Source organism: Rana temporaria, chromosome 7, assembly GCF_905171775.1.
Source record: "Rana temporaria chromosome 7, aRanTem1.1, whole genome shotgun sequence".
Classification (NCBI taxonomy): domain Eukaryota; kingdom Metazoa; phylum Chordata; class Amphibia; order Anura; family Ranidae; genus Rana; species Rana temporaria.
In genome coordinates this window covers 159279492-159304597 of record NC_053495.1, presented here as the reverse complement: position 1 = coordinate 159304597, position 25106 = coordinate 159279492, and the positions used below count along the sequence as shown (strand labels likewise).

The 25106-nt window shown below is 40.9% G+C and overlaps 1 protein-coding gene across 5 annotated transcripts in view; it reads right to left on the bottom strand.

Moving 5' to 3' along the window:
• The window catches only part of CACNA1E (calcium voltage-gated channel subunit alpha1 E), a 265360-nt gene that overhangs the window by 90538 nt on the left and 149716 nt on the right, over positions 1-25106 (bottom strand). For all 5 annotated transcript variants that reach the window (XM_040360246.1, XM_040360249.1, XM_040360245.1 and 2 more), the window contains exons 16-18: positions 13143-13210; positions 10154-10251; positions 2673-3236 (exon numbers count right to left, since the gene is read on the bottom strand). In XM_040360246.1, coding sequence (XP_040216180.1) covers positions 2673-3236; positions 10154-10251; positions 13143-13210 — 730 coding nt within the window. The remainder of the gene's footprint in view (positions 1-2672; positions 3237-10153; positions 10252-13142; positions 13211-25106) is intronic.

Genomic DNA, 25106 nt, shown 5'->3' with positions numbered 1-25106 from the left:
GTCCCTTTATTAGCGTTGTTGCCCTTCTTTGTGCTCGCTCCATTTCCAGTACATACTTCCTGAGGACTGGTGCCCAGAACTGGACAACATACTCTAGGTGAGGCTGGACCAGAGTATTGTAGTGTGGGAGAATACTCACTTTATCTCTTGAATTAATCCACTTTTTAATGCATGCCAATATTCAGTTTTCTTTGTTAGCAGCAGCTTGGCATTGCATGCCATTGCTGAGCCTGTCATCTACTAGGACCCCCAGGTCCTTTTCCATCCTTCCATCCAAGTGGAAGTCCATGCTAAAACTAAAATTCCACTAATCTATCTAGCCCTGTAAAGAAAAAATGAGTAGACATACCTTTTCTGAAGCCGATCCAACCCGATCTCCGGAAGCGGAAGCTCTGCAGAGGACACGGCCAGCAACGGCAGTGAAATGAATGGGAAGCGACGTCACCCACAGAGCTACTATAGGGCTTCCATTGTCAGACGTGTCCTCTGCACCCGCCTCCACAGAGAAGCAAGGGCTGACAGCTCAGCGTGGGATTGGGTCGGCTCAGCTTCAGAAAAGGTATGTATACTGATCAGGGCCGATCCAAGAGCCACAGATGCCTGGGTGCAGAAATATTTCTGGCTTCCCCACATGGGTGTGGTCAGTACAGTAGACGATCAGAGACTGCAGACATGAAATAGGAGATCGCCAGAGACCGCAGACATAGTACAGGAGACGATCAGAGACTGCAGACATAATACAGGAGATGATTTATTAGACCTCTTTAATACTGAGCCCAAGTGCTTTCACACTGGGGCGGTGCACTGGCAGGACGTCCAAAACATTCCTGCAAGTAGCTTCTTTGAGGAGCTTTAGGATCGGTGTATACACCGCTCCTAAAGCGCTTTGGCACTGGCGCCTTTGAACACTTTATTTGGCCGCTAGTGGGGGTTAAATGTACCTCTAAAATGACGGTAAAGCGCCGCTACAACTAGAGCTGAAAAGGGCGAATCGTCTCTCACCAAACTTCTACTAACACGACTGATATTGAACTTCCCTTTTCTAGTGCCGTCGTACGTGTTGTACGTCACTGCGTTCTTCACATTCGGAATTTCCGACAACATTAGTGTGACCGTGTGTATGCAAGACAAGTTTGAGCCAACATCTGTCGAAAAAGTATCCACGGTTTTGTTGTCGGAATGTCCGATCGTCTGTACGCGGCATAACAGTGATTGAGTGACACCTTCTTTATTGGAAAACTATCTTGAGAGAAATACTTTGGTTGCCACTGCTGGACTATCATTTCTGAAAAGAGAGTTGATACAATAGAATAGATTTCAATATTCAATAAAGTCGCTGACCTGGATCAGTTATACAGATCGGGTGTTCTGATGTTCATTTGCTTGACTGGGCCATTGACAGAGAAAAAAATTAATTCAGATCCACTTAAAGGTCACATTCACCTTTTACATTAACTGGCCCATGCAGACAAAAGGCCCCAGTAGTTTAAAGTGATTCTAAAGGCTTCTTTTGAAATAAAATACAAATAAACATACTTACCTGCTCTGTGTTATGGTTTTGCAGCTCCCAAAGTTTACATTCCTATGTCATGGCTTATTTTCTGGTCGCATAGGCTCCTTCTTTGAGGACAACTAAAGAGATTATCACTTTAACTGTCCTCAAAGAAAGACACTCAGCTACTATTTTATTGTAGCCCTTGGCATTTGGTGTAAACCAGGGCTCAAGTCCTGCGGGAACGCGTGGGAACGGAGTTCCTGCACTTTTTTCACAGCAGGAACTCAGTTCCCTTTGCAGGACTAGAGCAGCCGAGCCGACCAAGCCAATCCTTCACTAAGCTTCGATGCCCAGCTCGAGTCACTGTCAGGGGCAGGCGAACCTTAGGAATCCTTTATGTTACTGGCCGCTTCCTTTTTTATGGATTCATCTGGTAGTGTTCGGGTATTCTGTCACTTCCTCGATGCCGCAATGTCTCCTGGGAGATTTTGTCATTGTTCCCAGGAGACATTGCGGAGGTCTGCCGAAAGTTATCGCTGGATTTAGAAAGAAATTGCTTCTTTCTAAATCCCGCGATAACTCGCGGCAGACCTCCGCAATGTCTCCTGGGAACAATGACAAAAGCTCCCAGGAGATATTGCAGCATCAAGGAAGTGACGGAATACCCGCACACTACCCGATGAATCCATATACAGGAAGCGGCCAGTAACATAAAGGATTACTTAGGTACAGTGGATAGAAAAAAAAAAAACTTGCGGTTTAATAATTATGCATATGAGCGTATCTTTTTTTTTTTTTTTGTGGGGGAGTGGATCTTGGGTGGGAGTTCCCACACTTTTTTCCCCAGGACTTGACCCCTGGTGTAAACAATGTTTTTACAAATAGCACAGTGTTTTTTAAACTACTGGTGCCCTTAGTCTACATGGGCCAGTTTATGTAAAAGGTGAGCCTAGCCTGCTAAAAGGGAACATGTTTACTTGCAAAAGACATTTAAGCCCAGGGGTTAGTCAGGTAATGTTGCCACATATGAACAGATCATAGGTAAAGCATACATATGGAAAAACTGAAAATGCAGTCACTCCATACCTTCACATCTAAGCTTCACCTATGACCTGCTTATGTGTATAAATATTAGCAGACCTGTACATACATTTGTAGCAACACAAGTCTTATTTACCTATCTTCACAGTATTTGAGACAACTTGAGAGTGGCTCCTCCTCTGTTTCCCTCACTTCCTTGGCTTCACCATTCCTTTTCTCCTCTTTGGGTGTTTTACCATCCTCAGTGGTCACTTTCTCAAGTCCTCCCTCCTGACTGGCTGAGGTGCTATTTGGATTGCTGGACATCTCTTTCCCTTCAGTCCTTACTTTTTTGTGCCGACTTCGTCTTTGGCTCTGCCTCCTGCGTATAGACTCCTCAGGTGTTGTGCCATTAGGCTCTGTATTTTCAGCATTGCCATGTCTAGACTTCTGCCGCCAGTGTTCCCTGAGATTTTGTTGAGTGGGGCTTTCTTCTCCATCTTTGTGACCCTCTGTTGCCGGCTTTTCTTCTTGCTGCCCTTCTACCTTTTCAGCAGACTCTTCTTCTAGCTTTGTCTTGCGGTATATACTGGAGTGAGGATTCAACGCTGTTAGTTCTTCATTCTGGAGACCTTCTTTACTAGACATCTGTATATGTCTCCTTAGCTGACTCGTGCGCTGCTCCCAGATGGACATGTTATGCCGTTTACGGCGATCCTTCCTAGACAAAGAGACCATAGGGCAAACAAATTACTGTAGTAGACTTCCAGTGACATATAACATACAACATGTATCAGCAAACTACAATCAACTATTTATAAATGATAACCACACAATAACTCCTGTGACTTTTAAGGTGGCACTAAATATATGTTAGCTACAAGACCTCACAATATAGTAATGTTTTTATTATTACACCATGTACATTGAGATAACAAACATTTGGCATAGATAACAGGAAAAGGATAAAATTAATGTCAAAGCTAATTTTACTCCTTAGCCGGTGTTCTGTCAAAACAGCCAGTTTGTTGTGTACTGTACCTTAGTGTATATGCTGCCGGTGTTATGTGAAAACCAAGCCAACTCATCAAAATCTGCAATTACTGCTGCTGGAGAGTCATCAGAAGTTGGCTGTTTTGACAGAACATCAGCTAATGAGTAAAAATGTTGTTGCCACCTTGGAGGCAACCATGTTGATAGTTACTAGCAGGCAGACCAGCAATGTCCACTCATTATATCGTATATACGCTGCCAGTGTTCTGTGAAAACAGCAAGTCATCAAAATCTGTAACTACTGCTGCTGTAGAGTCACCAGAAGTGATGTGGTTGGAGACTTGGGCAAGTTGGCTGTTTTGGCAAAACATGCTGGTCTCCAAGACCCACGATAACGTCCCCCTGACTGTCATCATTCCCAACTAGCCAATGAAGAGGCCGAAGATTGGCACTCAGGCGAAGATGTTGGCGCAGGTCCATAGGACCAGTGAGTCTAATGCCCCAATGCCCCAACTGCGATGAGAACTTTTCGTCGAGAATTCCAACCGTGTGTATGCTCCATTGAACTTTTTCCCACAGGAAAACTGCCGGAAAAAAAAAAGAGAGCAGGATCTCTTTTTTCCCACCAGGAAAAATCCTAGCGGGAAAACCGTTCGCCTGTATGCTTTTCCGACGGGTTAAAAAAACATGCATGCTCAGAGTCAAGTCGAAGCATGCTCGGAAGTATTGAACTTCATTTTCTTGGCTCGTTGTAGTGTTGAATGTCACGCCTTCTTGGCAGTCAAAAGTTCACAGAATTTTTGTGTGACCGTGTGTATGCAAGGCAGGCTTGAGAGGAATTCCGTCAGGAAAACCATAGTTTTTTCTTCAGAAAAGAAAACCGCTCGTGTGTATGGGGCATGAGACCCCTGAATATCACAGGACATAGAAAAGAAGATTTACTTACCTGATCCTCCACCCTGCTAGAGCAGTCCCTGCAGTGTCATTCTCAGGGGGTCTAAGGTTCTAACATTATCAAGATCAATGCAGGGTCCATAGCCCTACATTGGATGTGATGATGCCGAAAGATGGTCCACTGCCGAAGCATAGGGGAGCACCAACTGCTGGAGGAGCAGAGGATCAAGTAAAAAAAAATTTTTACTCTCGCCCAGACCTTCAATAGCATTTTCGGATTTCATGGAAGACTTTAAGCCACCACAGGTATTCTAACGCCTAAAGTCTCTGTTACCTGTTCTTTGTACTTCAGTGAAAGCACTTCTAAGGGAACTTCAAATAGTGGCCAGAACCAACAGCTCAGTGATAATGAGGCCCAGAGGGTAAAGCAAAATGGTCAAGAGGATAATGTTCTGGGACAACAAAGGTTGTGTAAGCAGGCACTATTCCGCTAATACATTTAGTAAATAAAATAACCCTTCTATAAACCAGGGGATTGTTCTCTCGCTAGGCTCAACATTTTCTTCGAAATCCTTGCCCCTCTGGGAATTGGTATGTGAGTTTGTTATAACATAATCCCCAGCATTCTGTCAGTGGATCATAATGGTGATTACAAAAAAATACTGTTTGCAGAGAACATCAGTGACTGGCATAATAATATAAAATGGAACTCTGGGCAACTACACAAAATACAAGTACATATAAAGGAGCTGTTATTTGTGCCAAAAGCATATTTACTTTATTTCTGTCCATTGAAGATTTACAGAGCTGTGCCACGCAGCAAATTCCTGTTTGGTGGGAGGAGGGACCTGGTCTTTCACTGCTGCAGTCTTACTTTCATTAAAGCATCGTACACACAGCCCAAATATCATCCGATATCAGCCAGTTCAACAGAAACCATCTGACATTTGGCCACACGGTACAGCAGCCTGTCCGACAGAAGCCAGTTGAACATTTGGCTTCTGTCGAAGGGCATGCCCAAAAAAATCTGCAGATTGGCATCTGAAAAACATCTGCTGATTAGCATCCAATCAATGCTCTCAGCCAATGGCTGCAAGCACTGACCGGTGTGTCCCGTTCGGGGGGTGGGGGTGCAAACAGTCAGAACACAATAGCTCCAGCAAGGAGATCGATGTACTAACTCTCAAGTTCCACAATTTTTTTTTATACTGCCTGCTGGGTTGAACGAGAAAAAAAACTTATAGTGTGTGTACATAGTTTTACAGAGAACCTCCTCCCCTGCACCATGTGACAGGACAGCAAAAATAGTAGCAACCAGTGGTGGCCCATCCATAGGGGGCTCACAGGCGCCGCCCCCCTTATACAATGCGTCTGGCCCCTAATCTACATGCAGGGGGCCGGATGCATGGATTGCAAGGTTTGTTTTTTGAAGCACATGATTAGAAGCTCTGTATGGCTTTAAAACCGGTCCACCCACTTGTGTGACAATAGCGAATTCATATTCGCTATTGTCTTCCTGATTCTTCTCCCGGGAATTCAGGAAGCAGCTCTTGAGACCCGATTGGCATGGGAGTCTCAGAACCCACTTCCTGTTCGGCCGGGAGGAGAAGCCCTAGCTCTTCCCTCGCTGCATCTCGGCTCCTGGCTCATCTCCCATCTGCCTCCTCATGGTAAGGCCTCCTATCACGGCCTCTCAACTTTCTTAAGTGGGCAGGGGGTGTGTATCACGGCCTCCTGACTGTCTCCTGATTGCATGCACAGACCTCTGGAAGAGGCAACTACTAAACTTTCTTTGTGTGTTATCCTTTGTAATATTTATTTGATTATGTATAACATATTTGTTATATTTTGTGAAATATGACACATAAAACATGTTTAAGCCTTTCTTTTAGCGCACATCCTGAAGAGGTGATTCATCACAAAATGTGACGAATAATGTTATAAAATGTGTCGAAAGTGGTGTGCAATGTTGTAAAGCTGGGACTAATGTGATATATTTCTAAATGAGCACATATTTTAGTGATCTGAATGTATCTTTTAAATGTATTCATGTCAATGAATGAACACGTTGATTGCTCGGTTCTCACAGCTCCTTGAGCAGAGAGCTGGTTACTGTCAGTCACCGGTTCTCTGTTCTGCCCCCAAGCGCAGGGCTGTGGAGGGGGCAGGAACTGTTGGCTCAGGCTCCTTGAGAGGCTGTGCCAGTCCAGGCATGTGGGAGGATCCTGACTTTATTGTCGTGATCATGCCTGAGCCTGGACCGACTCTGTGGCTCTGTGACGTCACCAGCTTCAACCCGCTGTCTGTTGAAAATGGGTCACAGGAGTTCAAAATGAACTGCACTCCTGTGATCCACTGGAAAAGTACAGTCAAACGAGCTTTGGCTGTATGTCTCATTTAACTACATAACGTCTGTATCTGAAAAAAATAATATCCTCCTAGCAAGAACATTTAAAGTCCTATGTACGTCCTATTTTCACCTTGGATTCGGTGGTCCCTTGCTATGTATTGTTGCACTACTTTTAGATAGTTCCTTTAATACAGTATTTCAGAGTATACACATATATACCAAGAACAATCTCTCAATTGCTGGTGACTTAGTAAGTTGCAATTAATGAAACTATATATTATGTTATTTTCTTAATGTCTAGGTAATGCCTGCTGTCAAAGTGGTAATTACTAATGTTACTGATACGGCTCTGTGTCATTATGTGACTCATCGTGCAAAGCAAATACTTTCAAACACTCATCACAGCACATTCACTTTAGTGGGGAAAACCGGTGGAATACTCTGTTTTTCACAACAGAGTAAACAGAATAATGTGGGATTTCAATTTTTCATTGTCATGTGTTTGTAATAATAATGAGACAATAGGGTCAAGTCACCAAGAGCTAAATACCGCATGAATTTTTGCTTTAAATAACTCATCCAATATTTATCTCAGAAGCAGGCAATTCACTAAAAAAGGAGGGCAAAGAAAAGACTAGATATGGTGTAATACCGTTTTAAAATCTTTATTTCACAAGCTGTATCATTCAGCGCATTGATATGGTTAACAGCATAAGTTAAAAGGTGGTTTAAAACACCCAGCAAATACCGGGCTGGTTCCTAGGCTCACAGTGGTATAATGTTGCATGTGTCAGTCCCATCCACCGTGGATAGACACCGCTTTACTACCACACACTGGAGCGCAGCTGGAACGCAGCACACAGTGTAATGCTTCCTGTGTGTCGTGAGGTCAAGCCCTGACGTTTCGTCCTTCCGACTTCCTCTGAGGGCGTCACGTCGGAAGGTCGAAGCGTCAGGGCTTGACCTCACGACACACAGGAAGCATTACACTGTGTGCTGCGTTCCAGCTGCGCTCCAGTGTGTGGTAGTAGAGCGGTGTCTATCCACGGTGGACGGGACTGACACATGCAACGATATACCACTGTGAGCCTAGGAATCAGCCCGGTATTTGCTGGGTGTTTTAAACCACCTTTTAACTTATGCTGTTAACCATATGAATGCCCTGATTGATACAGCTTGTGGAATAAAGACTTTAAAACGGTATTACACCATATCTAGTCTTTTCTTTGCCCTCCTATTGTGCCGATATTAGGAGCAAAGCACACTGATCAACTGCTCGTTCTGGAGTTGGAGGAATTCGAACGGAGCAGAGATTCAGAGCTTGTTAAACTCTACCATCTGGTGAGTACATTACCTTAAGGCCCCGTACACACGACCGAGTTTCTCGGCAGAATTCAGCCAGAAACTCGGTCGGAGCTGAATTCTGCCGAGAAACTCGGTCGTGTGTACACTTTTCAGCGAGGAACCCGTCGAGGAACTCGTCGGGCCGAAAAGAGAACATGTTCTCTATTTCCTTGTTGTTCAATGAGGAAAGTCGGCCCGCCGAGCTCCTCGGCGGCTTCCACACTGAACTCGCCGAGAAACTCGATGTGTTTGGCACGTCGAGTTCCTCGGTCGTGTGTACGGGGCCTAAGGGGAGATTGACATGAGAAACAACTGAAGGGTGGAGTGTGCACGCTTGATGTCACTTGCAGCAGATAGCTCACTATTCTTTTCAAGAACATTTCTTTCACTGGACTCTTGCTTTTACTCTAACATCTTGAGAACTTTTTCTTCTATGCATGGTCATAGAAAAGAGAGGTCACAGTTTCAGTGACAACTAGCGCTGCTTTAGTAATTAATAAGTATTTATGTATTTATCTGCTTATTAGAATTTACTATATATTTTGATGTTTTTTATTTTTTAAGCGGCTGCTGACAGGTTTATTTGAATGATAAATGGTAACATTTAATCATTGTTGTCTTGTTACAAATACCTCTAGCCCATAGCGCCGAGATAGTGGAATTAGGCCTATATCTTCACTATTTGTTTAAATTCACTAAAAAAGTGTTAATTAATGCATATATACATTTTTGTATTTTGCAATATTTAGCCCATTTTTTACATCTTATTTCATTGCAAACTGGACCTCCAACTGCAGTGGGAAGTGGAACATTTAACAGCAATATTACTACTGCTGCTAAAAGTGACAGCTCCTGCTCACAAATATTGACTGTAAGGGACTACCCACCGGTGTCCTAAAAAGCAGTGACCAAACATGTCAGTGACCCCACCCTTTGCTTATTTTAAAGCTGTGGACCCAGAGATGTCATTTGGAGTGTGAAAAACGATGGAATCGGACACGCCTCGCCATCGGGTTTTCGTTAGGGGGGTTGGCAAGTGTCGTGATTGACGTAGACCTGCATCGCTGGAAGATATGATTGGTAGTGGATATAAATTGTGAAGCTTTTTTTTCAACAAAGGACAAAAATTGTGTCTGTATGTTCTATTGTGTTTTGTGAGTGAGTGGGGGGGGGGGGGGGTCAGAGCGCAGTGTCATGGGTTTCCAATAAGACCCCTTAATTTTTATATAAAGAAAAAAAAAAGAGACACCCTGGAGATTTTTTTCCTCCATGTTGTTTAGGTAGATCTCCACTCCTTAAAGGCTGCCTACCCCTGGCTTAAATATTCATCCATCTGGTTACAATACACTTTTCTGCTACTTAAGCAGTCTGTGTTATTTCTGGTGTGTATCTATTTTTGTGTTTCTGGCATATATCTATATATACGCACAGGTATCTCCAATTAATAGTCCCAGACCAGCCAGGTGTGTCAGAGAGTGCAGAGCTGTTCACAGAGACCTAGACACAGAAACAGAGGAACGTGATATCAAGTAGCCCTTTTAGGGGTAAGCATTACATAATATTTTTCTGTAAACTGGCATTGCAAAAGTAGAGAAAGAACCTGAGAATCATACAATTTAATCTTTATGTGACATGTGGATGACCAAACCAAAATATGCAGACATACAAAGTCTAATATGTCTTTAGTCTCTTATCTAAAGTACACAACACCTTTTTACTATAATGCTATAAATAGGCTATAAGAAACCTGTACTAAAAGAAATATGTATGCTGCCACAGCTGACCACTTCATCTAAAAATGCTCTTGTCCTGACTGTTGATTTAATGAGTTAATAATCCCAATAGTGGTTGGTAACAAGCATTTTTAGAGGCTCGGCAATGACGGCCTACTTATTTCCCCATGTACACATTTCTTTAATATGAAAGACATAGACATAATAGTTTTGTTGCTTTTAGAATTCATGTGCTTATTACAAATACATAGAATGTAGCACAGTAATCTCCATTTATACTAAAACATAACATAGAAAACAACATGCAGGTTATAGCTGACTCACTCAACAGATGATGCATTAGGTGCAGACATAGGGCTGACCTCCTTGGCTTTTTGAAGGGCATGCTTCTTGTTAAATGCTTCCTCTTCTTCCTGTTCATCCTAGAGATAACCAAATCAGAAGATATCAGCTGCTCTCCAAGAAAACTTCTCATCATAGGTCATTTGCTTAGTAAACTGACCTCTTCCTTTCTGTATCTTGGGATCTATGAAGGTGCCAGACAGTATTTTCACATCCAGCTTCACCTCCACCTGGTGGCACTGGAGATTGCTGACACATTACTAATACTTCTGGGTATGGGATAAGCAAGCAGTCTATAGGGTTTATTTACTAAAGGCAAATCCACTGTGCACTACAATTGCACTGCAAGTGCATTTGGAAGTGTAGTCGCTGTAGATCTGAGGGGGACATGCAAGGAAAATAATACAAACAGCATTTTTACTTGTACATGATTGGATGATAGAAATCAGCAGAGCTCCCCCTCATTTCAGATCTTCCCCCAGCTCTACAGTGACTGTACTTCCAAGTGCACTTGCAGTGCACAGTGGATTTTCCTTTAGTAACTTAACCCCTCTGTGTAATAAGTTGGGGTTGTTTTACTAAAGGCAAAACATTCACTTTGCACAGTGCAGTTGCCCTCTGCAAGTGCAGTTGCTCCAATGCTTAGTAAATGAGGCTAGGCTTCACTTTGCAAAAAGTACCCAATCACATTCAAGAAAAATAAAGAAAACAGCATTTTTGCTTGCACATGATTGGATAATGGAAGTCAGCAGAACTTCTACTCATTTACTAAGCCCTGGAGCAACTGCACTTTGCAAAGTGAAAAATGAAAATTCTTTTGCCTTTAGTAAATCAACCCCTATGTGACTTATTACAAAGTCCAAGTGCTGTCACATACATGACGTGATTAAATATATGCAAATACCGACAGTCAGAAAGTCACCATTTGCATAGTACTCTTGCAGTCTTCAGGAGGAAAGGTCAATTTACTTGGCAACTGCACACAACAGATTTATTCTAAATATTAGGGATCTTACAATAACTTGGTCTAAAATTTGTATTTCCTCCTTGCCTGCAAAATTATATAAAATAAGAGCAACATAAAAAAATAACTTTCTATAGTTTCTCAGGCACACCACATGCTGGAACACTGGTGATGCAAAACATTTTATTTATCAGCCACAAAAAGTATCTACAGCTTGCCTTACAGATACACAAATATAAGGACTTTTCCTTAGGGGCATGCTACAAAAATTGTCTGTGTTGACCATAGAAGTCAAGTTTATTTCCAGTATACACCACTAAAATAAGAGTTGGAATTTGGTAGATTGCTGTTGGCAAATCCAATACTTTTAATAATTGATAATAATTGAAAATAATAATTGAATTTTTCATTGAAAAGCTCATTCTAGGAAACTATGTAATGTACTTTTGGTAATTTAACACAGATATAGACTCAATAGTGTCGATTTTGCTAAAATTTGCTAAAGACAAAAAGGCTAAAATAGGCTATGCACTTTTCAAGGGAATTTTGTCTTAGCTTACTTTATGCAATGCATATCCATTCACAGTAAGTAAAAAAATAAATAAACAGTATTTTACTTGTACATAATTGGATAATGGAAGTCAACAAAGATTCACTACATTCACTAAGCCAAGGGACACTTTCTTTGCAAAGTGAAAACTCCCTTGCAAAGTGTATAGTCTATTTATATTTAGCAAACCAACCCCAGTATGATTTCAAGGCTGGTGTATATAGCAAGACTGCTTGTATCAACATTTGTGCGAAAATTGGTACAAAACTTCTCTGTACATTCGATGTTTTAACCAATGATGCTCAAATTTATTTAAAAAATTGTTTGCTGTTAACATTCAATTTTAGAAAGAATGTACTTTACCGAACAAAGGACTACATACGTTTAAAAAACAAAATGTAGAATTCAATGTTACTAGTGTATGGCCAACTTTAGACCAAGCTAATGTAGAATTAATGATTAAATCAGATATCTCTGGCTAAAAAATGAGGTGGCATAAGGGAAACATTAAAATAAATATACTTATATAGAGTACTGAGCAAACGTTTTAGGCAGGTGTGAAAAAAAAAATACTGTAACGTAAGAATGCTTTCAAAAATATATATTTTAAATGTTTAGTTTTATCAATTTACAAAATGAAAAGTGAGCAAATCAAATCAATATTTAGTGTGACTATCCTTTGGCTTCAAACAGCATCAATTCTTACACTTGAACACTTTGTAAATGTGCACAAAGCCAGAGATTTTGTAGGATTAAAGTCAGGTGTATGATTACCGAATTATACCAAGCAGGTACTAATGAGCATCAACTTCATATGTACTGTGGGAAAAACAGTCATTAACTGAAACATAAACAGCTGTGTAGTTGGCTTAAAGCTTGGTAAAGAACAGCCAAACTCTGCTACTAAGTTGAGGTTGTGGAAGACATGTCACAGGTCATACACCATGGCAAGACTGAGCACAGCAACAAGACACATGGTAGTTATACTGCATCAGCAAGGTCTCTCCCAAGCAAAAATTGCAAAGCGGACTGGGGTTTCAGGATGTGCTGTTCAAGCTCTTTTGAAGACGCACAACGGTGAGGACCGTAGACACAATGGTCGGCCAACAAACTTACGGCAGCAGATGAAAGACACATCATGATTACTTCCCTTCAGTGTTATGTTTTGTGTAATTTTTGAATTTGATGCCTGTCTCCGCCCCATGCGTTGGGATTACCACCAGGGAGGTTAAACCTGCCTAGAACCTATGCACAGTAGTGTATATGTGGTATGTTTTTTGCTGCAATGCTCACAAGACAGGTAGACATTGCAATAGGTATTTATTAATTGAATTTAATAAAACCAAGATAACATTCCTAATAAATACCGGTATATAAAAATGCAAATGTTAGTGTTCCCTACATATTAAAATGTCATATTATTTTAAATTGATAGAATGAGTTTACTGCTTTATTACCTTAGTTAGCTCCTGTGCATTGGCCAGATTGTCCACAGCAATGGCAAGAAATACATTTAGAAGGGTGTCTATCCGCATTCAGGTTAAGAAATATTTAAAATAAACATAACAATAATGAAGCAATGAATTATGGTGAAGCAATGAATTATGGTGAACTTATATATTATATTATAGTCTCCTTGATTTATAAACTCATCCTCCATTTCTAAGTGCTCCTGGGGCTGGACTAGAAGTGTTCTTGCATGTATGCACCCCAATCGCAAAACATTTTATATGTCTATAACTTTAATAGACATCATAGGTAATGCAAAGTTATCACTGAATCAAAGATGCATAAAAATTACATCTATCAACATTATACATGGTTTATATTTGATTTATAGAAAAGCACAGCAGCTCATGGGAACATTAAATCTGACCTTGTCTGTGTGACCAGAATTGTTAAATCTTATGCCGCGTACAGACGGTCGTTTTTTGTGATGAAAAAAAACGACGTTTTTGAAAACGTCATTTAAAATGAGCGTGTGTTGGGAAAACGTTGTTTTATGTCTTCTGAAAAACGACAAAAAAAAATTCGAACATGCTCGAATTTTTTGTGTCGTTTTTCAAAACGTAGTTTTTTGTGTCAATGAAAATGATAGTGTGTGGGTAAAACGACGTTTCAAAACAACGTTTTTAAACCCGCGCATGCTCAGAAGCAAGTTATGAAGCTAGCTTCAATGGAAAAGAGTGCCGTCGTACGTGCTGAACGTAACCAAGCTTTGCTAGAGCATTTTAAAAAACGATGGTGTGTAGGCAACGTCGTTTTTGAAAATGAAGTTTCAAAAACGTCGTTTTATTTCATGATTCAAAACGTCGTTTTTTTTTATCACAAAAAATGACCGTCTGTACGCGGCATAATGAAGCGATACTGGTCAGAGCACCACTACAGTTTGGGAACAAAACTGTATCGGCTCCTATGAATGTTATTTTTGTAAAATAGAGATCATGGGCTATGCAATTCCTATCTTTAGAACGATTGTGAGCACTTTACTACAATTCTTTTCACCTGCATAATATTTAAGGGTATTTCAATTCAAAACCACCTTCTTGCTCTTCTATGTAGTAATGTCGACAGCTTACATACAGGTTTCTCCTGTACGATCAAAGATGGTCTGGTATCAAGTCCCAAAGTTTGGTATGTCTCGGTATGCACAGAAACCCCCCTGGGTATGTATGGATTGCATTGGTTGTTACCGACACATGGTGACAATTTCATGTCAATAGCACCTTTATAAATATATTTACCTAGAAAAATGGTGACAAGTTAATTACTTATTTTACCCGCTGTATATATATATATATATATAAGTGCCGGTATATACACAGTGCCTTGAAAAAGTATTCATACCCCTTGAAATTTTCATTTTTTACACATAAATGGCTCAAGTCAGATTGGATGGAGAGTGTCTGTGAACAGCAATTTTCATGCCTTGCCACAGGTTCTCAACTGGATTTAGGTCTGGACTTTGACTGAGACATTCTAACACATGAATATGCTTTGATCCAAACCATTCCAATGTAGCTCTGACTGTATGTTTAGGGTCGTTGTCCTGCTGAAAGGTGAATCCTTTGCCCCACTCTCAAGTCTTTTGCAGACTATAACAGGTTTTCTTCTAAGATTGTCTTGTATTTGGCTCCATCCATCTTCCCATCAACTCTGACCAGCTTCCTTGTCCCTGCAGAAGAAAAGTATCCCCACAACATGATGCTGCCACCATCATGTTTTACATTGGGGATGGTGTGTTCAGGGTGATGTGCAGTGTTAGTTTTCCGCTACACATAGCGTTTTGCTTTTAGGTCAAAATGTTCAATTTTGGTCTCCTCCGACCAGAGCACCTTCATCCACATATTTGCTGCGTTCCCCACATGGCTTCTTATGGCTTTCAACAATGGCTGTCTTCTTGCCACTCTTCCATAAAGGCCAGATATGTGGAGTTTACGACTAGTTGTAATAGTTGTCCTATGGACAGATTCTCTCACCTGAGGCCTTGTACACACGTCCGAGAATCTCGTCAGAAAAAAAACACGTTGTTTTCCCTGACGAGATTCTTGGCAAGAAACTCTTGCCGCCAAAGTGTACTGACTTTCATTTCAAAAGAACCGCGGTTCTCTTGAAAGGAAAGAATGCAGTGACGTCATCGCGGATGACGAGCATGCGCTCGTCACATTCAATGCCGTTGCCGCCATCTTGCTTCACCCTACCTATGCCGTGGAATCTACCGCGCATGCTTTGAAGTCAATTCGAGTATACACACTCTCGTGTTTCTCGTCTGGAAACAGGCAAACGAGAATCTCGACGAGAAAAATGAGCAGGTGCTCTTTTTTTCTCTGGCCAGATTTCCAGACGGGAAACCTGAATGCCTCGTACACACGAACGGAAATCTTGACAAGAAGCAGTTTTCTTGCTGGTTTTTGCAGAGAAACCCGGTCGTGTGTACGAGGCCTGAGCTGTAGATCTCTGCAGGGACCTCTTGACTGTGTCTCTGATTAATGCTCTCCTTACCCAGCTTGTCAGTTTAGGTGGACCGCCATGTCTTGGTAGTTTGCAGTTGTGCCATACTCTTTCCATTTTCAGATGATGGATTGAACAGTGCTATGTGAGATGGTCAAAGCTTGGGATATTTTTTTATAACCTAACCCTGCTTTAAACTTCTCCACAACTTTATCCCTGACTTGTCTTGTGTGTTCCTTGGCCTTCAAGATGCTGTTTGTTCTCTAAGGTTCTCTAACAACCTCTGAGGGCTTCACAGAACAGCTGTATTTATACTGAGATTAAATTACACACAGATGGACTCTATTTACTAATTAGGTGACTTCTGAAGGCAATTTGTTCCACTGGATTTTAGTTAAGGGTATCAGAGTAAAGGGGGCTGAATATAAATGCGCGCCACACTTTTCACATATTTATTTGAAAAACAAATGAAAACCATTTATCATTTTCCTTCCACTTCACAATTATGTGCCACTTTGTGTTGGTCTATTACATAAAATCCCAATAAAATACATTTACCTTTTTGGTTGTAACATGACAAAAATTTGGAAAATGTCAAGGGGTATGAATACTTTTTCAAGGCACTGTATATAGATGTGCACACACATCTTTATTCAGTTTTTTTACTGCTCTGCGTTGTATGGTAATTTCTATGATTAAAAATGTAATTTATTCTAAATTTTATCACCGATCAGCTGAATTTACTGTATGCAGATTGCTTTATTGATTTTTGTGTTTTGTATTTTTTATGTGTCCAATTACCTCTAGTAAATGACTCTTTAGCCACACAGTATGTCCCCTTTTCTCCTACTACTTCCCCATTTTTTTTTTGTTTTCTCCTTTTTTAACTAGTTAATTTTTTATATGAAATTCTTGCTATATGATGATACTACTTCCTGGGAGAAAGTGGTCAGTCAGCAGACAGAATCTATATATCAGATTTCTCATTCTATCATTAGCTGGTATTTTTGCTGTTTTACTTTGCCATATGTAACCCCAATGTGGTCCTTTCTCCTTACAATTTTCCAACTGTAATTGTATTGTTCAAAAAATAAAAAATAAAAAAATCACATCATTGGTGGCTAAAATAAATTCATTGGTGTCAAATAGAGAGAGAGCAGGTATGGAGAGGTGGGGGTAGAACAGACAGGGGATGGGGACGAATAGAAAGAGAGCTTGGGGGAGAGAGAGAGGGGCGGCGCAGAGCGAGAATGGGATGGTGGGGAGAGGAGAGAGAAATTGGGGAGGACTGAATAGAGGGGTATTGGGGTAACGCACAAGAAGACAAGCTGATTGAGAGGAGGAATGTAAAGATGAGCCCGCACATAACTTCCAATACCATGACTTCTGGGGTGGGGACCACTGATCCAACTGCCAAAAGCACTGTGCTCCAGTCACAGCCACATTGCTTTGAAAGGAAGACGGAGCAGTTTCAGTAGCATACCTCCTCTGCACTACACTCTGAATGTACTGGTGTTTGTAAAACCAGGCAGCTGCCCATTGGATAAGGGTACTTAAAGATATTTTGGGGGTGCTTGCTATAGCACACCCAAGCACCGCCCTAGCATTGCCACTGAATGAAGCAAAAGCATCACCGCAATTTTGGTCCATTGATCACTTTCTCCGGCCCCATAACTGAAGGTCTGAACTTCTGTTTAGATTTATAGCTGGAGAAATAGTCTGCAGGAGCCCAAGCATTGTTCCTGCCATCCACTAAGCATGGTTGCAATGATCTGTTGGCTCAAATGCAAAAAATTAACAAATGTCTATTTTTAAAAAAAAATCTGTGTGGGTGTATTTATAATTTTTTTGCAAAACGTGAAGTTAGAATTTAAACTGTTGGTGTAAATAGGCTAGAAAAGTTATGAACATATACTCTGGGGTGCCAGTAGTTAGTGCAATATAGTATAATCAGAGTATAGACAGATTCTCTTAAAGTGAACCTGTCACCACTGCAATGACACAGCTTGTTGGTTGGCATGGGGGCACCACATGGCATTCATTTTACTGCCAAGTATTATCACACTGCCAATGTCTACTACTGCTGTGCTTTGAGACACTGAGTACATGATGTGAGCTGTATTGCCATTATGGACTTATATGCTTTCATGGCTTTTAATTCTTGCAAATAAATGTGTTTCCTGGAAGTTGCTACCTCCATCGAGGATATCAAGAGTTGAGACTTTGCCTGTATATACACCTATTATTCAGAGCTGAGAATCAGTTATTATTTGCAGTCCTTTGAGCGCTTATTGTGTTGTATAAGTTTTGCTATTCCACCTTCCCAAGTGGTTACTACTGGCAGCAGGAGAACTACCTTTGCACCTGGCTCACTTATTGTATAAAACATGATGGTGATATTTGACCAATTTTGCAACCATAGCACCAATCTCTATTTGATGTAGGGATGAGACAAACCATTTACCCCTGACAAAGGTGCTTAAAATTACCAGCTTTTATTTATTTATGTAAATACTTTATCCCCCCCAAAAAAACAGTTTGCTGTAACAGATTATAAAGTATTAGCTGGAGTTTGGCTTCAGTTTGTTAGTGTATTTTAATCTGCTTATACACCTAACACTCCCCTCCCCCCCAGACTGAAATTGCTGCTATCCAAAGGTGCCCCCTGTGCTCCTTTATCCAGAGTGGGGGCACTCTAATACAGGAGGTGTGTTACTGACCAGACCAACAGAGGGAAAAAAGCCTCAGGCCTCGTACACACGACCGAGAAACTCGACAGAATCCATCAAGAAACTTGGTGGGAGAGCTTTTTTGCCGAGGAAACCGGCCGTGTGTACGTTTTTCATCGAGAAAACCGTTGAGGAACTCGACGAGGAAAAAAGAGAACAAGTTCTCTTTTTCCTCTACGGGAGTCTCAATTTCCTCGTCGTGTTCCTCGTCGGGCTGGTTTTCGACGAGAAACACGATGGTGCGTATGCTAAGAAACCTTTGCATGCTCAGAATAAAGTATGAGACGGGAGTAAAAGTAGCATTTGTAATGGAGATAACACATTTGTCACGCTGTAACAGACTTAAAAGTGCAAATCGTCTCTTACCAAACTTTTACTTAACACGCAGTAACATATTAGCAAAAGCAGCCCCAAGGGTTGTGCCAGTGAAATTGAACTTCCCCTGCCATTGTATGTGTTGTATGTCACCGCGTTTGAGAACGAGGAGATTTTGTCTTGACAGTGTGTACGCAAAGCAAGCTTGTCGAGTTCCTCGACAAGCCTAACAAGGAACTCGTAGAGGAAAACTATGTGTCTTTTCCGACGAGTTCCTCGGTCGTGTGTATGAGGCCTCAGGCCTCGTACACATGACAGGTTTTCTTGGCAAGAACCAGCAAGAAAACTGCTGGCAGAGCTTTCTTGCCGAGAAAACCGTTCGTGTGTACGAGGCTTTCAGGTTTCTCGTCAGGAAATCTGGCCAGAATCTCAACGAGAAAAATAGAGAACCTGCGCTCTATTTTCTCGTTGAGATTCTTGTCGGCCTGTTTCCCGACGAAAAACCCGAGAGTGTGTATACTTACCTGTGGCCGTGAAAACCCGCGCATGCTCGAAATGACTTTGACGCATGCGCGGTAGCTTCCACAGCATAGGTAGGGTGAAGCAAGATGGCGGCGACGGCATCGAATGTGACGAGCACATGCTCGTCGTACGCGATGACATCACCGCGTTCTTGCCTTTCAAGAGAACCGCGGTTCTTTTGAAAAGGTCAGTGTGTACACTCGGGCGGCAAGAGATTCTTGCCAAGAATCTCGTCAGGGAAAAACAACGTTTTTTTCCTGACGAGATTCTTGCCCGTGTGTACCAGGCCAAAGAGAAAACAAATGCAGCTACCCTAGCTAATGATTGGTAACCTTATAACTAAAGGCAAAACTTTTTTTTTGTTTTGGACAGAGTGGAGAGGGATCATTTTTTATTGCTGTTTGTGCCCGTTATGGAGATTCACCTTTTTTTTTTTTATCCTGTTTAACTTTATCATTGAAAGCGAAAGTAAAAGAAAAATCAAAAGTTTTGGGTTGTCCTCAGAACAGTAATGATAGGAAATCTTCCCATGGGGTGGCAAACAGAGATTTACTCAGTTTGGAGTGATGTTCTCTTACTTTCTATTTTGGCTATGGGACAGGAAGTGAAGGTAAATCTCCCCAATGGAACACAGAGGGCAAAAATTAACCACCACCCGTATTCTATCCAACATTTAAAAAAATAAAGTTTTCTGTTTAGTTCTACTTTAACCACTTTAATACTGGGCACTTTAACCCCCTTCCTACCCAGGCCAGTTTTCAGTGCTGTCGCACTTTGAACAACAATTGTGCGGTCATGTTGAAAAACAAAACAAAAAAAGAATTTTCATAGTTTGTTATAAGATTTTGCAAATTAGGATTTTTTCTCCTTCACTGATGGGAACTGATGAGTCAGCACTGATAGGCGCTAATATGCTGCACTGATAGGCACTGATAGGTGGCATTGATGGCTACTGATGATGCGGTACCGAAGGGCACTGATCAGGGGGCACTGATGAGGCTGCACTGATATGTGGCACTGATAGACTGCACTAAGAGGTGGTACTGATAGGTGGCACTGATAGGCAGCACTGATGGGTGCTGATGATGCAGTACTGAAGTGCACTGATCAGGGGGCACTGATGAGGCTGCACTGATATGTGGCACTGATGGGCACTGAAAGACTGCACTAAGAGGTGGTACTAATAGGTGGCACTGATAGGCACTGGTAAGTGATACTGATTATGAGGCACTGATGGGCATTGATAATTGACACTGGTGGGCACTAATTAGCAGTACTGGTGGGCACTGATAGATGGCACTGGTGGGCACTAATAGGTGGCACTGGTGGGCACTGATTAGCAGCACTGTTGGCAATGTTAGGGCCGATGTCCCTGTAACAGAAGACAGTTATGGACTTTCCTCTTTTCTCCTCACGCTGTCGGCGTGAGGAAAAAAAAGCCGGCTTCTGTTTACATCTTGCAATCAGCTGTCATTGGCTGACAGCTGATCATGTGGTAAAGGTCCACTGTGATTGGTTCTTTAACCTGATCTGTGATCTGCTGAGTCTGAAGTCTCTGAACAGAGAGAAATACGCAGGCTGCCATTACTGAGCTCTCCCTCTGAACATGCTGGTGTCCTGGCTTTCATGATGACCCAAGGCTTAGGCTTCGTACACAAGACCGAGAAACTCGACGGGCGAAACACATCGTTTTGCTTGTCGAGTTCCTTGTTAGGCTGTCGAGGATCTCGGTGAGCCAAATTTCTCCATTGCCGTCGAGGAAAAAAAAGACATGCTCTCTTTTTGGCTCGACGAGATCCTCGACAGTTTCCTCATCAAAAAGTGTACACACGACCAGTTTCCTCGAAAAAAAAAAAAAAAAACAGCAAGTTTCTTGCTGTTTTTTGCCGAGAAACTCGGTCGTGTGTACGAGGCCTTACAATACTTTCTGAGTCACTGACCTGGAACAAGTGTGTGAATAAGGAGAGATTACTTTTTGTTTGACTTCACTAGTTACATGGTTGTTCCAGGTTTGAAACTAAAAAAGCATTAATGCCAGAGCCAAGCACCCAGCAGCTTTAGTCGGTGAGCAGTGGCAACCACTGTATTTCTTTTGGAACAGGCCTTGCAGCGCACGTAACAATCTATTTTGTATATACAGTATGTATATATGTATATAAATGTATATATACTGAGAGAGAGAGAGAGAGAGAGAGAGAGAGAGAGAGACATGTAGCTATGTGTATATATACTGTGTGTGTATATATATATATATATATATATATATATATATATATATATATATATATATAGATATAGATAGATAGATAGATAGATAGATAGATAGATAGATAGATAGATAGATATATATATATATATGAATATATATATATATATATATATATATATATATATATATATATATATATATATATATACTGTATATACACACACACACACAATATTTTCACTGCTCTGCATTTTATGGTAATTTTTATGATTAAAAATGTAATTTATTCCACATTTTATCACAGATCAGCTGAATTTACTGTATGCACTCTGCTTTATTGATTTTTGTGTTTTGTATTTTTTTTTTTTTTTTTATATGTGTCCTATTAACTCTAGTAAATTAATCTCTGTCCTCACTTTACCCTGTTGATAGTGCAATATTTGAATGTATCCTGCTCTTCTCTTCCCGGGATTGGAATTCAGCCCACATATATTTATTACCCCTTATGTAAGCTGTAGTAGAAAATGTGCACTCAGCTTAGTGATTAAGTTAAACATCCAGTAATTTGGATTCTATTTTTTTTTCTTTTAAAAAGAATTAACCTCCCTGGCGGTATGATTATGTCAGATTTTAGGTGCTGAAAGCAGTACCATTATTTTGCATGGAAGTTTGGCGTTTTACATTGTAGGCCTGTAATTCTTAGGAATAACTCACTTAAATCTGTCCGAACAAGAGTCTAGTAGACATCCCGGGTATGGTAAAGTTTGAAAAACAAAATCATAAATTATAATATAATAAATTACTATAAATAATTATAACAAATAATAATGTAATTATAATAAAAATTATTCAATAATGTAATCAAATCAAAAACACTGAAATTTGCTCAGTTGCAGAATTGTCGTTGTCATTAGATTTAGTGTTTGATGACGAATTTCCCCACAAATCGTGATTCAAATTTATTATCGCTGTTTTCTAGCTGGTCTAAAACCATTTAAAGGGACACTTTTTGGTTTCTATGGACAATCTCCAGGCAGAAAGAACAGTTTTTATTATATAAAACTGCATGTAGGACACGGGGCAGACCACTAGGGACAAAGGGGGTGTGTATTTTTTTCATACAGTACTGTAATGTATAAGATTACAGTATACTGTATGTATTGTGTGAATTTACTTTTTTAAATTTGGCGCCGATCTCCACCCCCGTGCATCGTAACATCACAGGGAACGGAGCTTGGCGGCACACAGGCACTGTGTGAATCGAGCAAGGACACAGCTCGATCACACAGCGGGGAGGCATCACAGGATCCAGGGACAAGGTAAGTAATTCCCTGCCTGTGGACACTGCGAGGAGATGCCGAGTCTGGCTCGGGGTTACCGCTTTTGGTTCTGAAATTCCACCCCGAGCCAGACTCAGGAATACCACTGAGGGGGTTAAATATAATTGGCTTCACCTTATTTACTAAGCTAAGTGGAGCTTTGCCCTTTGCACAGTGAACCTCCTCTATTAATTTGTTAAAGTGATATTAAAGGCATAGTTAAAAAAAAATAACGAACATGTTATACTTACCTTCTCTGTGCAATGGTTTGCACAGAGCAGGCACGATCCTCTTCTTTGTGGGTCCCCCACCAGTGCTCCTGGCTCCTCCCCCTTGACTAGTGCCCCCAATGGAAAGCTGCTATGGGGGCACTTATGTATGCTTGATTCTGAGCCGTGCACTATGTGCCCATAAGACAGCTCAGCCTCACCCTATACTCACTCTCTCCTCACTGGCGATGGCTCCCCCTGCTGTGTCTCAGACAACTGAAAGAGAGAGAGAGACCTGGGACAGCAGAAGCTGAGTATTAGGGGGGCTGTGGGGGGAGCAGCACAGTAGGTGTATTACCTCCATGCATAAATTGCATGAAGGTAAAAAACCTTCAGGGTTTACAACCACTTTAAATCAGCCCCATTGCTCTTTGGGCTTCTCCCCCCTTTAAATTGGTTGTCATGGAGGTCCAAGTTAAAATTATACTCTTTTAGTGTCCGCAACTGATGTCATAGGTAACACCTATGTGGCCCCAGCATTATGAATTCTAAATTCTGATATTGAGCATTGAAAGTGAACGGCACAAATGCGGTTCCAAAGGTTGCATTTTTTTCTGCAGCTGCACAAGTTGCTTTGCTTTTCTTTTTTTTTTCTATGGAATACAGCCACAGTGTGACATTTGGAAAGATTATTTTAGGGGTTACACTTTAAAGTGATTGTAAAGGCTCATTTAAAAAAACAAAAAAAATGTTATACTTACCTCCTCTGTGCAGTTGGTTTAGCACAGAGCAGCCTGGATCCTCCTCTTCTCGGGTGCCACTTTCCTACTCCTAGCCCCTCCCTCCTTTGAATGACCCTCTCAGCCACCAGCTTGCTACAGAGGGCACCCAAGCTGAGATCCGTGTATCCATTCAGACATGGAGCCCCACCCTGGCCCCGCCCCCTCTCCCCTTATTGGCTGACTGACTTTGATTGACAGCCGCAGGAGCCAATGGTGCCGCTGCTCTGTCTCAGCCAATCAGAATTTTCCTGGATGGCTAAGGAGATCGTGGACATTGCTGTAGAGAGAAGGCGCTTAGGCAGGTAATAAGGGAGGTGGTGAGTGGCTGTTACACACACAGTAGATTTTTTATCTTAATGCTTAGAATGCATTAAGATAAAAAAAAAACATACCTTTACAACTCATTTAAATTGCCAGAGAAATTAGAAGATAGTCACTTGATCAGCTTGATTTTGGCTGCATTGGGTGGTGATCTCATGTTCATATCTGTAACAAACATCATTCAGTTGATTGGTCTTTAAGGTCTTATTAGCTGGATATAAGATTTATTTTCTATCGCTATTGTTTCCTCCACTTGCCTCTTCTGCTAAATATGTACTCTGTTCTTTGGAGTGACCCAGTGTCCTTGTATGTAGCAGACAAATGCAGGAAAAAAAATTGCATTAGAGTAAAAAAAAATGCAAATAATAACTAATGAAAATGTGGCAAAAAAAATATTATAACTATAATCTAACTTCTAATAAACCAATATATTCCCAGCTCATATTACGTAAATGAAGATGTAGTACATTTTTAAGCATTATGCCTTTCACTTCTGCACTAGAGCAACTATGTGAATTTATCATTATTCTTGCTGTTTCTGTATTTTTTCACACAATTATCTGATGGCACACTTTTGAACAGTGTGGAAAATGTTTTTTTAAATGATTTATTTTCAGCGATAATTAGTAGGGATAAAAATGATACATAATTAATGATTTATGCATCTATGCTGTTAACCAAATCAACAAAATGGAATTCTGTAGTTGACTACATTATTAAAACAAAGAGAATACACCAACCAATAAATGCAAGCCATACAACAAATCTGTACATTGCTTGGGGGTACCGGGTAGTTAAGAGCAATCTGTTAACAAGCTTTTTAAGCTCTTGAAGCACCTATTATCTATGTTGGAATGCTGTTGCAAGCATTTTTATTAAATTCCAGCAAAAAAAAATAATGTTTCTTTCACAGCGTGTATGCAGCATCCATTCATCTATTAAATAAAAGTGATAGACTTTGGCAGGGTGGCATCAGGTAAAATCTGTCCCCATGAAAGCAGGTAAAAAAAATCTTACTGTCATTGCTCAGATTGTGTACTATAGAAAATCCACTTTTAACATGG